Source organism: Danio rerio, chromosome 10 (genome assembly GCF_052040795.2).
Source record: "Danio rerio strain M-AB ecotype USA chromosome 10, GRCz13ab, whole genome shotgun sequence".
NCBI classification, from domain to species: Eukaryota; Metazoa; Chordata; class Actinopteri; order Cypriniformes; family Danionidae; genus Danio; species Danio rerio.
In genome coordinates, this window is record NC_141030.1 from 35,035,033 (window position 1) to 35,053,080 (window position 18,048).

Sequence of the window (18,048 nt, forward strand, 5' to 3'; positions counted from 1 at the left end):
ATTTTTATGTCACTAGGCAATGATTGAATCTGCTGGGTATTGTGCGCAAGTGTTGCTGTTGATATTAATTAGATTTTTATGTTTAATATTATTGTTATATTTAAGATTTGTGAGTCATACAGCACCGGGTAACTCAAAAACAGCAACCACAAATCTCTCCTCCATCTTCAAAAGTCTCCGTAGTCGTCTTGACAGCACAAACACTGTAGGCACTTTCAATGGAAACCCCGCCTCTGCTTTCATTTGATTGGAGAATGAAAAAGACGTGACTGACGTAACACGCTTTTTCCACTTAGAGTTGACTTTTTTCAACTGTGAGCACACATCAAACAATGACAAAAATGCGAGGCGCAGCATGCAGTTAAAACGGGAGGCGTGCAGAGCGCATAAGTAACGTTCACGGCCGTTAGTAAATCATTCAAAAAAGGCGCCTCTCAACGCAGAAATCACATTTAGTGTGATCGGCCCCTTCCTCACCATTTCGGTTTGTTGTCATAGCGCTGTCAAAATAGAGGCGTGGGTTAGAGGCGCCCAATAATTTAAAAAGATGTAAATTGAGAATTTAACTAAAAAACAAACAGGAAGTGCATTTTCAGATTTCAATTTTAGATTACAAGAGCAAACTTTTTTTTCTTAATGACATGCGCAGATGAATTGTTCACCACAAAACTAGAAATGTGAGCTAACAAAATCAATATAGTTAGTTTTGATTTTATGTGTGCTTTAATGGCCACCGGTGTCACAAACACTGATTTATACTTCTGTTTTAAGTGATTGGCGTGACTCATGGCACCTGCCTTGTGTGTAGTCGTGCATTTTTACTTCGGCTTGCTGCTTGTGTTGCTTCGCAATAACACTTCCAAACGCTAGCTTGCAGCAGGTTTTTATGTTTCTCGCTGTCAAGTTTCTTTACGGGGGGGTATATTTTTATCTGAACGCTACTTTAATGTACATTTAGCTAAAACTTATTCTGAGGCTTACAAACGTGCAACAACTTTAATCATAAGGTAAACATGACACTTGTAAACATATTGCTCCATTGGGCGCACAGATCTCAGCACCGATACCAAGTCGACCAGTCACAGAGCTTGCGCTATGTGTTGTTGCGATGTGTAGTTACAATTTTTGAAAGCTGCGTGTCAGCGTCATCGTCAGCCACATCGAGGGGTCTCCAACCGCACGAAGGCTGCGCCAGGCTGTCTTAACACACATTTCTAAATCTTAAAATACAGCCTTTTTCATCATTAAATTAAAAATGACAAAATATTTTCAACAACTTATTAATAGACTTTTAAAAACAAGACGCAGCTATATAGCTCAGCAAATGTATTTTATTTTATTTATACAAAACAACAAGGACTACCAAAAAGTTAGTCAAAGAAACATAATTTTGGTTTTTTGAATGAAATACATTTCCTCACGATCTCCAAAAACACTCCTTAAAAAAAGACAAGTACAATCGTTCACAACAGTCGTCAAACTCTCTTGGCTTGGAAAAAAAGGGAGGGAAAAGGGAGCACATTCTTTTGTGACGGGGGGGATCCACAGACGGAGACGGGACGGACAGACAGAAGTGTCCTCGGCTCGGTTAGGTCATGAGACTGGCTGTCTAGCTGGCTGGTCAAACAACACATATTGTGCTTTGTTTTTGTGTTTTTTTTCTTGTTTTTTTTAAAGTTGTTGTTCTCCAACACAACGCGAGTGCAATATTATTATGCTTTGAAATGCTGCTGTATACATTTCTACAAGAGGTTGGCACATTCAGACGTTAACTTATCTATAATATCGGAGCTTTTAACATGATTTCATTTCTTCTTTCATGTATAAATACAATATACTCTTCTTTCCTGGCATCTGGAGCCCATGTAAAAAGCTTCAACGGATGATTATTTACAGTGACGGCGCGATGGAAAAAATGCCCCCATGAAGGTCATAAATAACAATAATAACAATAATTAATAATGCAATCAAAAAGTTCCAGACTCGCACTCTCAAATCTGTACACTCGTTCACTTCTCTTCGGTTCTTCTCTTCGCTTTCCGAATGAAAACAGAGGGATGTCTGAGTAAATCTTCCAGCGTCTCACAGCCTTTCCTTATCTCATCTCCTGGAGAAAACAAAAAGTGGAGGAAAAAATTAGCTATTAAAAAACTCCTACTCCTAACTTTACCAACATTCATTTAAAGTGGCCATAATATAATATAATATAATATAATATAATATAATATAATATAATATAATATAATATAATATAATATAATATAATATAATATAATATAATATAATATAATACATTATAATGTAATATAATATAATATAATGAATATAATATAATAAATATAATATAATCAAATATAATGAATATAATATAATGAATATAATATAATCAAACATAATGAATATAATATAATGAATATAATATAATATAATATAATATAATATAATATATAATGAATATAATATATTGAATATAGTATAATCTAATATAATCTAATATAATCTAATATAATCTAATATAATATAATATAATATAATATAATATAATATAATATAATATAATATAATACAATATAATGTAATATAATATAATATAATGAATATAATATAATAAATATAATATAATCAAATATAATGAATATAATATAATGAATATAATATAATCAAATATAATGTATATAATATAATATAATATAATATAATATAATATAATATAATGAATATAATATAATGAATATAATATAACGAATATAATATAATATAACATAATATAACATAGTATAATTTAATGAATATAATATAATGAATATAATATATAATATAATAAAATATAATATAATATAATAATATAATATAGTATAATATAATGAATATAATATAATGAATATAATATAATGAATATAATATAATATAATTTAATGAATATAATATAATAAATATAATATAATATAGTATAATTAAATGAATATAATATAATAAATATAATATAATAAAATATAATGACTATAATATAATATAATATAATATAATATAATATAATATAATATAATATAATATAATATAATATAATATAATATAATATAATATAATATAATATAATATAATATAATATAATAGCAGTGGTTATTTGAACTGAGCTGGTCTATTCAGCAGATAATCGTGGCCTCTCTGAGAACAAAAGCAGGTATGTCTATAGATGACTTAACGCAGCAGAAATTGTCCATCATGTGACGTGACAAGATCTGAGGAGGAAGAATGAAGGTGATCTTATGGGCAGACCCTCCGTCAAGCACCTATTCACGCTCTCTGTCCGACTGGAAAGATAACGCTAACCACGTGAAACCCAAGACTCCCTCCCCGGGGAACGTAGAGTCCTCTTTTATGAGTCTGTCTTTTATGTTTCACAGAGGGGGGAAACCTGAGAGCGGGACACACATCTGAGGAGACTTCTCAGACCATATGGAGACAGCTCAGTTTCACACAACTATTCATGTCTATAGAGATTGAAAAGTGTTTTCAAGTGATTCGTCCCATGCAACAGGTTTAATCTAATGAAATTTGACTAAATTGATGTGTTATATTTTGATGTGCTACATTTGACTAATTGATGAGTTACAAATGTTGAAAAACCAAACACTTTAACATGTTTGTTGTAGTTGTTTTGAGTTGTTAAAGTCATGGCATTAACATTCCATGGTATCAGAAGTCACAGTTCTGATTTTACCATGGTAAAAATACAATGTACATTGAAAAAAAAAAAAAATTAATAATATCAAGGCGAGGGCAAGGCGAGGGCAACGCAGTGGCGCAGTAGGTAGTGCTGTCGCCTCACAGCAAGAAGGTTGCTGTTTCGAGCCTCAGCTGGGTCAGTTGGCATTTCTGTGTGGAGTTTGTATGTTCTCCCCACCCTTGTGTGGGTTTCCTCCGCGTGCTCCGGTTTCCCCCACAAGTCCAAACACATGCGGTATAGGTGAACTAAATAGTTCGTAGTGTATGAGTGTGGATGGATGGATGGATGGATGAATGGATGGATGGAAGCATGGATGGATACAACTGTATCCATGTATCCATGTAACTGTATACAACTGTATTTTCACAAAATAATGCTTGATCTATTATTATTATTATTATTATTATTATTATTATTATTATTATTATTATTATTATTATTTACTAAAAGCAATACTTCTATAATCCCATAACAGGAAAACTAATTAATACTAATGATAATATTAAAGTAATTACAAACCTTAAAACAAACACCAAATAATTTCCATCTATTATTATTATTATTATTATTATTATTCATTTATACATTAATTTTTAATTTACTAAGCAGACTAAGCAGAAAAAAAGAACGAATGAATATTATTCATTCATTTGCTTGTAGGCTTAGTCCCTTTATTAATCCAGGGTCGCCACAGCGGAATGAACCGGCAACTTATCCAGCAAGTTTTTACGCAGCGGATGCCCTTCCAGCCGCAACCCATCTCTGGGAAGCATCCACACACACCGGGGAAACCGGAGCACCCAGAGGAAACCCACGCGAAGGCAGGGAGAAATTGCAAACTCCACACAGAAACGCCAACTGAGCCAAGGCTCGAACCATCGACCCAGGGACCTTCTTGCTGTGAGGCGGCAGCACTACCTACTGCGCCAATGCTTCGTCCCATGAATATTATTATTATTCATATTATTATTAATAATAATAATTGCAAGCACTACTATTTATTATTTATTTTTAAAATAATATTAATAGCAAGCAATACTTCCATCAATTAATGCTAAACTAATATTTGTAATACTGTGGACAGTTCACAAAAATATATAACTGTTACATCTTTTTAATTCTATAGTAGCTAAATTTTTAATTTAAGAGCTTTGAAGGGGTCTCATGCAGTTTAGAGCTTGATTTTCTATCTCTAAAACTCGGTTATATGTGATCGGCCAAGTGTTTGGATTGGAGAAAATCCACTTTGCTGACAGATCAGTGTGTTATAGCATCAGTTCACTGAGCGCTGGGGAAATGAACTTCAGAAAGAGAGTCTGATTGCTGGCTAGAATTGTTAGGCTTCCTTCGCTCTACAGAAATTTCATACTGTATTCTGTGCCCAGCAGCCAGATGGACTGGTTCAGTCTAGACTCATCCACACTTACTCAACTCTGTCTCACCAACGAAAGAGTGTTAAGAAAAGATAAAGCTGTGCACATGTTTGCGGGCCGGTGCTTGACTAAGCTCAGCTAATGTTTAGGATTTGAGATTAGAGTCAGGATTTGGGAGGATTTGAGGGCAAATACTACATTGTGTTAATCAGTATTTTTTGTCTTGAATTACTTTAAAAATATCCAAGAATGGCAACACGGTGGCTCAGTGGTTAGCACTGTCATCTCACAGCAAGAAGGTCGCTGATTCAAGTCCCGGCTTGGTCAGTTGGCGTTTCTGAGTTTGCTTGTTCTCCTGTGTTGGCGTGGGTTTTCTGCGGGTGCTCTGATTTCCCCCACAGACATGCGCTACAGGTGAATTACATGAACTAAATTGGCTGTAGTGTATGTGTGTCAATGAGTGTGTATGGATGTTTCCCAATGCTGGGTTGCAACTGGAAGGGCATCCACTGTGTAAAACATATGTTGGATAAGTTGGCGGTTCATTCCGCTGTGGCGACCCCTGATGAATAAAGGGACTAAGCCGAAGGAAAACAAATGAAAAGGCTGGGGTTTTCTGCAATATTACTTGGTCTTACATCATTTCTCTTCCTGCCCGTTCCTTGCCCTCGCGACCCCGTTGACCCTCGTGATGATGAACTTCCTGTTGTGGAGCAATTGCTGGACATCTGACCTCGGGACAGGAAGTTAGGCTTGTTGTAAGGAATTAAATCGTCATCTGCTGCGAGCCACAAAAACAAACCATAAAGTTGTGGGTCAATAAAAGTGTATTGATACAATATAACTTTAATTAACTGCTCATCAAGAAACTGCAATGACTAAGACTGAAATAGAACCCTATACATATATACAGCTATGTAAAAAAGAAACAAATAAAAGACCACTGGATAATGAAAGGTTTCTCTTGGTGTGTTTGAGTTGATAATTAAATTAAATACATTTAAAATATTAATATATTGTGGTCATACTTTATTTGGATGGTACGGTGATGAATTTAAGTTATACTGCATCTACATGCTAACTAATTCTCATTAGATTATAAGTAGACTGTTAGGTTGGGGTTAAGGTTAGTGTAAATTGACTTGTACTTGCAAAGTTCCTTAAAGTTAGTTAAATGTCTGTTGAATATATATATATATATATATATATATATATATATATATATATATATATATATATATATATATATATATATATATATATATATAAAGTTGAAGTCAGAATTATTAGCCCCCTTTAAGCTATATTGGTTTTCCAATAGTCTACAAAACAAACCATCGTTATACAATAACGATGCGTGTGTGTGTGTGTATATGTGCTCAAATATGTTGAATGTATAGCATGTAGAGTATTTAGAATAGCTACATTTTGTGCAAGTATTTTATTCCAGCCAAACAAACAAAAAATAAAGACTTTTTGCTGAAATGTTACATTATTTCCTATTATATGTTTTTTCTGCAAAAAGTTTTTTGTTTGTTTGGCTGGAATAAAAAAAAATCTGCACACAATCTAGCTGTTCTAAATATTCTATGTTACACATTCAACATATTTGAACACATTATCATAGTAAAAAAAGCACTTATGGTTGCTAAAAAAATTCCAGCCAAGCAAACAAAAAAAGAAAGACTTTTTCTAGAAAAACTCTATATTCTTTCAGTTGGCTACAAAAACCACAGCTGTCCAAATGACTTGCCTAATTAAACAAACTTGCCTAGTTAACATAATTAACCCAGGTAAGCCTGTAAATAGTGCTTTAAGCTGAATACTAATAACTAGATAAATATTATGTACTCTCATCATGGACAACAGAAACGAGTTATCAGAAATGTGTTATTAAAAACGATTATGTTGCTGAAAAAAAATCATTACTTAATCATTACTTACGAAATATTTGAAATACAATAAAAAATGTACAGCAGGGCTAATAATGTAGTCTTTTAGTTATGCATAATGAAATAGAGCATTCTAAACCAGTGTTTCCCAACCCTGTTCCTTAAGGCACACCAACAGTACACATAATCAACCTCTTCCTAATCAAACAAACCTGAATCAACTCATCAGAACATCAGAAGAGACTCCAAATCCTGAAATGAATGGGTCAGATATGAAAGACATTCAAAATAAGTACTGTTGGTGTGCCTTCAGGAATAGGGTTGGGTCAGCTCTAAACAACAGATTGAGACATTCTCTAACCGTCTATCCGTCTATGGGCCGAGTTTTTCCGGTTGGGTGTGCTCTGCTCTCTCCTCTCCATGGACGAATTGGAGCTGCCGGCTCTCTCGAGGGACGTCTGCCCGCATTCGAAGCCCCCTACATGAGCGCAATTATCCTGGTCTTCGGGTGGAGGCTCTGGTGGAGGAGGCAGATCTGCAGAGATGTGTCCGGCATGTTAAATGGGCAGGACTTAAATGATTAACTAACTGCACTCTGGTCAGTAACTCACCGCCCTGCAGTATATCTCTCCGGTATTGAGCGCTCTTGGAAGCTTTCTTCTTCACCTTGGATTTCTGCCCAGACGATGTGTGGTCTGCGGAGGGCCTCGCTCGACCTGAGAGAGTGGATGCGACATGACAATGAAGAACCCATAACAAAAACTAGCTAATCTTAATATTCTGTAATCTGTAATGTTATACACTCAACATATTTGAACTCATTAATGTTTAAAACATATGAAAATTTGTCGGTATAATGTATGCAGGTGTAAAGCATAGACCTCTGTAGCACATATCTGTATACTGAGATAAAACACACCTGGTGTGGTGTTGCTGATGTTCTCTACACTTTGTGCAGCTCCTTGGCTCAGGTCTCGTTTATGAGCTGAACGGTGTGGCACAGTGTTGTCAGGACACTCCTGATTGGCTGACAGGTTTGGGTTGGATTGGGTTAGAGGTGGGCTTGGTGCTCGTGGCACAGGCACTGGTCCACACGGCAACCGGCTGTCAATGACAAATACGCTGGGTTAGTTGGAACAAAGTTCGACAGCATGAAATACGATCAGAAAACATGCCTCATTCAATGGATCTCTTTGTTTTAGCCCAGATCTGCAGTTTCAGTGCCAACAAGGCATATGAAGCCTATTATATGTGCTCATATTAAGTAAAATACAGTAGGCCAAAATCAGCACTCTGTAAAAGTAAATGATCTTTCCAAACTTGGCTCAACTGCAGTCTAGCAGGAAGCTTAATGAGAGTCTGGATATTTGCTTTGTGCCATGATCATCTACAAAAAATGCAGACCTGCAGAGGAATAAATAATTCATAAAACATGTTTTCTCCTGGAGGAATGAACAATAACACCTTAAAAACTCCCCTAAGAGAGTGAAAACAAATAAAGATGCCGGAGAACAATGTCATTCATTTAATTACGATATGAATTACAGTACATTTTAGACGTGATGCAGACTGTAAGAAAATAAAAAAATTAAAATTAATTAACAATTTCCGTATTTTGTGATTGACAAGTGTTTTCTCTTTATTTGCGGTTGTGAATTGCATTATGGGATGTTGATCTCTGCTCAACTTTTGATGTTAAAAATTCAACTCTACAGTTTAACAAAGTGACTTCTATTGACATTTTAGTAGTTATAGCACAATGCATAAGAAATCATATATAAAAAAATAGCCTGTAAAAGGACAGAAAATGCACTGGCTGTTTATTACAAGGTTTTTGTAGCATAATATACAACACAAACCCAGAAAATATATCACATTAAATTGTAAATAAAAGTTTTTTGAACTTTTCAAGGTTAAAACTTGTTGGAAGAAAGATCAAGGTGCCATAATGCAATTCAAAAGCATACATAAATTAGCAAAAATATACAGAAAAAAGCTGATTTAAAAAAATATATATATATTCATTGGGTTTTGTTTGAACTACAGAACAAAATACATAAAAATAAAAAATGCATAAAAATTAAAAAGACAAATGGTTAAAAATGTGAACATGAATATGTAAATAAATTCCATAAATTCAAATAATAACAGAACATAATTAAAAAAAATCATAACAATATTCAGTGTATTTTTGAATCTTGCATTTCACAGCTTTCCAGTCTTACTCATTAAACAACTTTGTAAATTGTTGCTGAAATGTAAGACATCTGAACAATCAGTAAGACACCAACAAGGGTTTGAAAGCTCAAACATCAAAAAATGTTGCATAGTCCACCTGGTTCAAAAAGGGTCCATATTTTATAAAAATCTTGTAATTTCCCTTTAACAGTGTATGTCAGCTTCTCCAGAGCAAGACTGCTAGCTTTAATACACTGGCCACAGAATGGCCTTTAAGTTATTTTCTAATTTAAAGCAATAATACACTTTGCTTGGAGTAAACTAAAATCTAATAGTTTGCGTTTGCTTGTGTTCAGATGCAGGTTTTCAGGGAATATATGAAATAAAAATTATTATAACCAAATGCATATTTTCTTCAATTAATGTACCAATCATGATAAGAACCTCTTTCCAAAATGTTTGGATCTGATTGCACTCCCATACACAATGATAAAGGGTACCCACTTCTTTATTGCATTTTGTACAACTATCAGGAACATTTGGGTTAAATCTATGCAGTCTAGCTGGTGTCCTGTAGGTTTGAAGGAGCCATTTATATTGCAGTAATTTACAACTTGTGTTAATACTATTATTTAGGGCAAATAAACAAGAATCTATCCATTCTTCTTCAGATATGTCTTCTTGAAAATCATTTTTTCATGTTGATAAGTAGGATAAAGAGTTATATTTTGATCCCTCTAAGAGTATATTATAAAACATTGATTCCTCTTAAATGTGTTAGAGTGTGATCTTTTATGACAGACAATGATATCTTTGAATGCGTTTTAATTTCTTATTGTATAAAACTTCTTACCTGTAGATATTTAAAAAAATGTTTCTGGGGGATATCAAATTTTCTCACCAGTTGTTGGAACAAGCGCATTGCATCTTTTTTGTATAAGGAAAACTAATTTACGGATATTTTTTAAAACTAAAAATAAAAGTGGAGCAATCTCAAACTTTCTAAAAACACAAAGGGACCAAATAAAAAGTCTCACCGTGTCATGTGTGGTTGTTCGAGCTGGTGTAAGCGTGGTATATCGTGGAAGTGTCCATCGTCTCGGGGAGAAGGGGTTAAGGTGGCGGTGGACTGGTGGCTGTAGGACGTAGTGGGTGAAGAAGCTTCTCCTCTTGGTGGTGGAACTGGACCGTCCTCCACCATGCCGTCCATGAGATAAGACCGCTCGGGAAGAGGAGGACACCACTCTTCCTCATCAGACCTGTGCATGGAGAAGTGTTTCAATATTATTGCCAGGTCTATAAATAAAGCCAGATGCAATCCAAATAGAAGCCATTGATTGATTGATTGATTTTTTTTTATTGATTTTTTTTTTTTATCAGGATCCCCATTAGCCACTACCAAGGTAGTGGCTATTCTTCCTGGGGTCCATCGAACATTACACAAAATTACATTAATACACAACAACAAAGACTAATAAAAACATTAAAATACAAAATTCATACATAACATCCAAATCAACAATCCACTTAATATTGTTCCATTAAATATTTTTTAAATTATTTTTTAAACCTCATTTTACTTGTTACAAAGCATGTAATGTCTGATGGCAATTCAATCAATCAATTGATTGATTGATTGATTAATTAATTGGACTTCTTATGAAATCTTAAAATACTGTAGGGTTGTTAACAATATATAAGTGTAAAATTACCTACTAAAATAATGAAAAATGCATCCTTGTAAATCCAGCAGAACTGAACTAAACTGAACTTGAACCCTGAAAACCGGACTGACACAGTTTCAATTTACTAGAACTTATATGTTAAGCTGCTTTGACAAAATATACATAAATATATAAATAAACATGAATTTAATTGATTGGCTGTGATGTAAATAAAAGCTACTGTCTTTTTATAAAGTATAAAATTTACTGTTTTAATAGGGAAAATATTTGTTTATAGGCATGGAAAATGTATTATTATAAATACACTAAATGCTCTGTTGTGTTATGATAAGATTTCTGAAAAATTATAAAAGCATTATACAATATTTATGTTTTCAGTATGTTTTTATTTTATTTAAATTAAAAAATAATTTTAAAAAATGCAAAAAATAAAATTTAAAAAATAAAATAAAGACAAACATTTGTATTTTATTATAAAATTAAATTAAATAATAAAAATGTAAACTGACTTTTTTTTGGTAAAAACTTGGATAAAATGAGTTTAATTAAGGGAAAACTAATTTGTATATTCCATACAGTACACTGTTTTATACATACCTACAGTGCTCATCATATATAAGTACACCCCTCACAAATATATATATTTTAAATTCATATTCTTAATAGGAAACTATACAATATTATATTTGGCATTAGATTATTCAGTACTGAAGCCAAATCTGAAGCTTATCAAACAAAATAACTTACGATAACGTTCTAAAAACTAGTACACTTAAATTTATATGCTATAGAAAAATATTAAATACAAATTTCAAAAATCAAGAGAAGCAAAATAATTGGAAATATTTAGTTGAAATTTTGTAGGGTGTAATTTTTTGGCAACATTTTGCTAGAATTTAATTGTATTATTATTTTATTTCTAAATAGGTCTGGTGACTAAAATATTCTTTTAGAATAAATGTATCTATTTAATGAATCTGTTTTGTTTAAATCCACCAAAATACATTGCCTATATTGACTGAGAAATGTTGTTTCTCATGTTATTCCTAAAATAAGCCTGCAAACAATAAAACAAACAAATGCATAAGTACTAAAAAGCACAAAATTCCTCATAAAACTAAATTCTTATCAAGTAGCCAATCAGCATATTAAAATCATTTCTGAAAGATCAAGACTAAAGAACTTAGGCTGGAAATTCAGCTTTGCAATCACAGGAATTAATTACATTTTAAACTAGATTATTAAAGAAATGTGTTATTTTTAAAAAGTTAAAGCATTTGACAAATTATTACATTTTTATTGTAACAAATTTTCCTTTGTGAGAATAAACACACATACAAACACACAAATTAGTAACTTTTTTGTACATTTAGCATTTCCTTCATTTCATAAAATAATTATCACATAAAACTGACAAACAGAACAACAGCAATCAATCAAACTGTCAAGCACGAGCATAATCCAGCAACAATTCTTCACCTTCACCTTCAGATTGACAGAATAAGTGACTTAAATCCTGCTCTATAACTAAATTCCCTCATTTTCAGCAGAAGGTTAAGTAACTCCTTCGCTGAATCAATCACTCCACACTCATTATGATCGCCTGCTGCAGTAATCACCGGGTCAATGCAACCGGTGGCATATCGATCCTGTCAAACCAGACAGATAACAATATGCATGAACTTTCAGCTCCAATCCCAGCAAGAGCGATGGAAAATCAGTTAAACGCCGTGGCATTTTGACTGACACCGACTCCACGTTTCGCCTTGAGCATTTTGAGGGCAAACTGCTGAGCTGAATGACACTCTCGGTTTACTTCATACGTGGCAGCTCTTGCTGAGTTATTATTAAGATTACAGTCATAATGCGGTAACACTCTCGCCTTCGGGCTGGGAAAAGGTTAACCTTGTGACCACGAGTTCATCACACCATAGTTAGGAAGATCCAGACCACAATGGAAAAAAGTGAAACAATTCAAAGTATATTTTTATATTCAATTAAGTGGAAAAAATTTGGTTTCTGTTTTAAACAGTTTTATTTAATTTGCCTTAAAGCAATAAACAAACCTTCTTAAAAATTAAAAGTAGGGCTGTGCAATTAATCTAAAATGAATCGCAACCGCAATTTGAAATGTTGCAATTAGTTAATAGCAAGAGGCTGCGATATAAAATGTATTATTTAATTTCCCCCACCAAAGCGAGTAAGCACACTTTCGTTCACAACCAAACTGTGTGGAACACCCACAGTAAAAAAAAAGAAAAGAAAAAAACAGGAACAGACAAGTGGGATAATGGTGTCTGCTGCTTCAGAAGCACTAAAAGACAAATTAATTTTAAAGAAAAACAGCATTATGGGAATATTTTGGTTTTAAAGTCACAGACAATGAACAAAAACAGGTAATTTTTAAGAGCTGTCGCAGAATTGTTGCAACAACTTGCAATAACAGATTATTGAGCTAAATCTTGACTACAAAATTTAATCGCGAATCAAATTGCAATATTTGTCAAAAAAATCGCAAATAGATATTTTGCCCAAATTACACAGCCCTAATTAAAAGCATTAGTTTTTTCTCGAAGAAGTATATAACAAAAAAAATTTGTAAAATTTTACATTTTAATCAAAGTAATTCAATTCATAATTCAATTCTAAATTTATAGATTTAGCTTTAATAACTTACAATAATTATTTTATTTTGGTCGAAAGTAAAACTATACTTCGTAAAATGATATATATCCAAAACAAAAGTCTACATTTTACCAAAGTAAAAAAATGTAATAAAATAAAACAGTGATCCATATAGCAAACAATATTTTACGTTTTTCTTTACCACATTAAATATTTTGCATATTAAATATTTAGATTCAATTTCATTTTAAAGTTTGAACCAAAGTTAAATTATGGTGCTTTCACACCTAGACCTTTGTTTCAAAACCTGGCACATTTCCCTAATTCATTTGGCATATGTGAAATCAGCAATCGCACTCTGATCCGCGCTAAAGATTGTTGCTAGATCAAATATGGTTGCGGCCGGAAGTTAACGAAAATGATTTATATAATTTACTAAATATGGCATTAATTGTATTTTATTAACGTCTACCCCTACCCCAACCCTAAACCCAACTATCACAGTAACGTAAAAACAGTAGTTGTACCTAGGCTAGTATTATTTATGTTATCTATTAAACTACCCAATAAATTGTATTTTTTAACATCTACCCCTACCCTAACCCTAAACCTAATCGTCACAGTACTGTAAAAATATTAATTATTGTTATACAGTGTCATAAAAAATGATGCTATGCTGATGTGCATATCGCATTTCTGGCCGACCATGTTTCCTACCTAGACTTTACCGTTTTTCGCTATTTTGGTTCATTTAGAAACTTTGCAGAGTAAAAGCAAACCAAGAACAAAGTGCAACATTATAAAAATTATAATCCCTGTTTCGGAACAAAATAACCGATCTACAGATGTGAAAGCACCCTTATACTACACATTTTAGCTGTAACAAATTGCATTCATACTTAAAGTTGATTCAAGGTTTATTTTTTTCAGTTTAGTGCTTTGAATAACGTTTAATGCTTGGAGGAAGAAACTTGAGAAGAGTTGAAGCTGTCACTGACTAATGTGCTTAAGCTATGTCAAGGTTATCTGATTCACAGATCTCAGGGCTGGTTAACCGCTGCGGCTAATGTGACTAGCCCTTGTTAGTGTAGCCATTGGGCTGAAATGGCGGCAGAAAGCAATAAGAGCGTCTCTATCCGTCATTGCCTGTGGCCAGGGCACTACGAGGCTAAAGCTGACCGTGCGCTTCGCTAACAAGGAGCTAATGCGATCCAGACCATAATTCAGTCAGGCCGTCATGAGGAAACAGGCCAGACTCAAGGGTAGCATATCTGTAACTTTGTTAGCTTCTATATACAGGCTTGTCGACAGCAATCACACTGCTCTTGAACTGTGAATTTTGAGAGTTTTTCCTGGAACAATCAGCAAAACTTTGTCTAGAAGCCTGAGCGAGGCCATGATCTCTGCTCTCAGCAGGCTGCAAATTGGTAAAAGATGTCGGCAGGTGGACATGGAAATTAAGTTGTAAAGTGAAATGATTTGTGGAACGGGTGTGTGAGAACTCAGTGACTCAAACTGTAATAAGATTGAGTACTAAAGAACTGAACTGGACTATTTTATTTATTTATAGTATATTTTTATAGCATATATATACAGTATGGCTGCGGTTGAATAAAAGTAACCTTAAGTCAGAATTTGCCAGGGGTATGAATAATTTGGGGATTGACAATGTATATGTAATAAATTTTTTATATTTCCTTTTAATTAAAACAAATATTAACAATATATATATATATATATATATATATATATATATATATATATATATATATATATATATATATATATATATATATATTCACAAAAATAAAAACGGAACTTTTGAGCATAAAAGTAAAACCAAAATATTAATATAACTGTTACATTCACCACCAATCTAGCTACAGCGGATCACTGGAGAACTACAAATCTGCCACAAAATGGACTACAACTCCTGTCATGAACCTCACACACACCTGTTCCGCTTGTCCCTGATGACATACACATACAAACACACAGCTGAAGCTCATCATTGATTCATTACCTGGACTGTAAAGACACCTTTCATTTCCACACACATGGCTGAGTCTTGTTAATCTGTCAACATTACGAAGCCTTTACTTTATCTTGTTTTTCCCATGCCATGTTTCTTTACCCTCGCTTTGTTTATTGTTTATGCTGTTAGCCGCCTGGACCGATCTATTTGCCTGTGGCCAGATATGGCCTGTATGATACTGTTTGCTCCTTTGTTTGACTGTTGCATGCCTACTGTTCTTAATAAATACTGCATGTGAATCCTCAACCCCGTTGTCACTATCGTATGTCACAATAAGTGTACATAAATACTACAATAATATGTTTTTTCAATACTATTTCTGTTGAAACTATTAAAGCCCTAAAATACTTCAAACTAATTTGTAGAAAAAACTGATAGGATGTAATTTTGGAAAAAATCTGGCTAATACGAAATCTAAAATCACTAAAACTAAAATAAAACTAACTGGTAAATGATCTTGACAGGTATACATGGAAATGAAGTAAAAAATTTTGAAATTGTTTCCTCTGCTAAAGTTCCAGTGACTGGACCGATATTTTCTTGTCATTCAGCCCTGCTATAACTGAATAACAACTGAAGGTTTCTGTTATGGGAGTTTAAATAGCATGTCAAATCAACATTGGTATCACAATACAAGTTTTGTTTGTTATGTAATGCTAAAGAGTGGCTTGTCCAGCTGGCACAGCACTGAAGCGAATCTCAAGGCTTTAAGTCAACTTTACCCCATGTCTTGTATTAGTTCGTTATCATCCTCCTCGTCACACTGCTCCAGATCTCCAGAGATGGGTGGAGGCGGCAGCGCATCCATCCAGTTGAGAGATGGGGTTTTCACCGGCTTCCCCATCAACTTCTGCTTTGGTTGTTTTACTGTAAGAAAGAAAAGATGTAGTGAATAACAAAAACTTTGTTGTCATAAACATTTGAAATAATGCTAAAATTAAATAAAATTATTGGTTGAAAAACTAATGAAAATATAAGAAACAGAAATGTCTTTGTTACAATATTTTTTTATATATATTTTCTTACATTCAAGATTGTTTTATTCCTCTTTTTATTAAAAGGTAATAAAATATGACCCTTTTTAATTGAGATGAAGTACTAAAATGAGTAAAACTGAAATAAAAAGAATTGATTAAATAGAAATATTTTTATAAATCATTTTTAATAATTAAGACTTTAACATTTTTATTAAATTAAATATCCTTATAAAATCTATTAAGTTGCAGCATTTTCATCCAATGAGTGAAAGGGAACAAAATCATCACTTCCTGATAAACTTGTGATAAATATCAAAGAGAAAAACTGAATTTGTTGCGGGACAAGCTCCATAAGTCTTTTAGCTTATTTAATAAATCAATAAAAGAGTTTAGTTTAACAGAGAGAAGACTTTTTCAACAGATTTCTAATGCTGTCCATTGTACCCATTTTATCAAGATGGACAAAAAGAGTAAGAAAGAGTAATAAAGCAAAAGGGCTAGTGAATAACAAGAACTGTGTTGTTATAGATTACGCTAAATATTGCTAAAATTAAATATAATTATTGGTTGAAAAACTAATGAAAATATAAGAAACCGAAATGTTTTGTTACGTTTGATATTTTTCTTTTTTATATTTTCTTACATTCAAGATAATTTTGTTACCTTTTTATTAAAATGAGTAAAACTGAAATAAATTGAATTAATGAAATATAAATATTTTATTACCAAATTTTTAAAAATAACTTAGAATTTTAAGAATTTTGTTTTATATTCAATCAAATGTACTTTATTATATATTATATAAATATATTTCAATATATAATTCCTGAAACTAAAATAAATACATAATTGTGAAAATAACTCTGAATCCAATTTACAGTAATTCATTTTCCTTCGGCTTAGTTTCTTTATTCATCAGGAGTCCCCACAGTGGAATGAACTGCCAACTTATCCAGCATATGTTTTACACAGCTGATGAGTCAAAGAGAGCAAAACCTGATAAACTAGTGCTAAAAAGAAAAGCAGAATTCGCTTAAGGAGAAGTGTCGTAGTTCTTTCAATTAATTAACCATAATCAGACTGGAGATTTTCAATACCAGAAGATAGACTATTGAAACATAATCAAGCCGAGAAAGTACAGAGCAAACCCCAGAGCAATCTGAAGTCTCCTCCGGACAATCTGAAGTGTCTTTTGTTCTGTGTTCCTTCCCCGCTTCTGTGTGTTTTCGTTTTTGACCATCTTAGAATTGTTTTACTAAGAGGTCTGAGAGGATTTCATGTTATTCTTGGCCCTGTCTACTGCAACACAAGCAGCTGTTTTCACACTACAGTTTTCTTTACATTGATGCAACCTCTCAGTGTTTACATACATTGTCATAATGGTCCATTCATTTGATAACATGTCACTTACTCTCCTGAAATACGCTTTACATATTCACTTATTCTCCAGCATAGCTTCTCATCTGTTGCTCCTGCTCTACTGCTGGTTTACTCAGGTCTTAACCTGGCTTATGCACACTTACCTGGTTTAATGCACACTACTGCATCATTCTTCA

General features: G+C 33.0%; 1 protein-coding gene across 10 annotated transcripts in view; it reads right to left on the minus strand.

The window, feature by feature from the left end:
• Nucleotides 1-1,311: 1,311 nt before the first annotated feature.
• Nucleotides 1,312-18,048, minus strand: part of robo3 (roundabout, axon guidance receptor, homolog 3 (Drosophila)) — a 494,668-nt gene continuing 477,931 nt past the window's right edge. For 6 of the 10 annotated variants that reach the window (XM_087268852.1, XM_087268848.1, XM_087268846.1 and 3 more), the window contains 7 exons: nucleotides 16,238-16,382; nucleotides 10,208-10,429; nucleotides 7,912-8,096; nucleotides 7,604-7,708; nucleotides 7,354-7,527; nucleotides 5,739-5,881; nucleotides 1,312-2,107 (listed from right to left, as the gene is read on the minus strand). In XM_087268852.1, coding sequence (XP_087124978.1) covers nucleotides 2,096-2,107; nucleotides 5,739-5,881; nucleotides 7,354-7,527; nucleotides 7,604-7,708; nucleotides 7,912-8,096; nucleotides 10,208-10,429; nucleotides 16,238-16,382 — 986 coding nt within the window. In that variant the 3' untranslated portion in view covers nucleotides 1,312-2,095. 10 annotated transcript variants of the gene reach the window in all.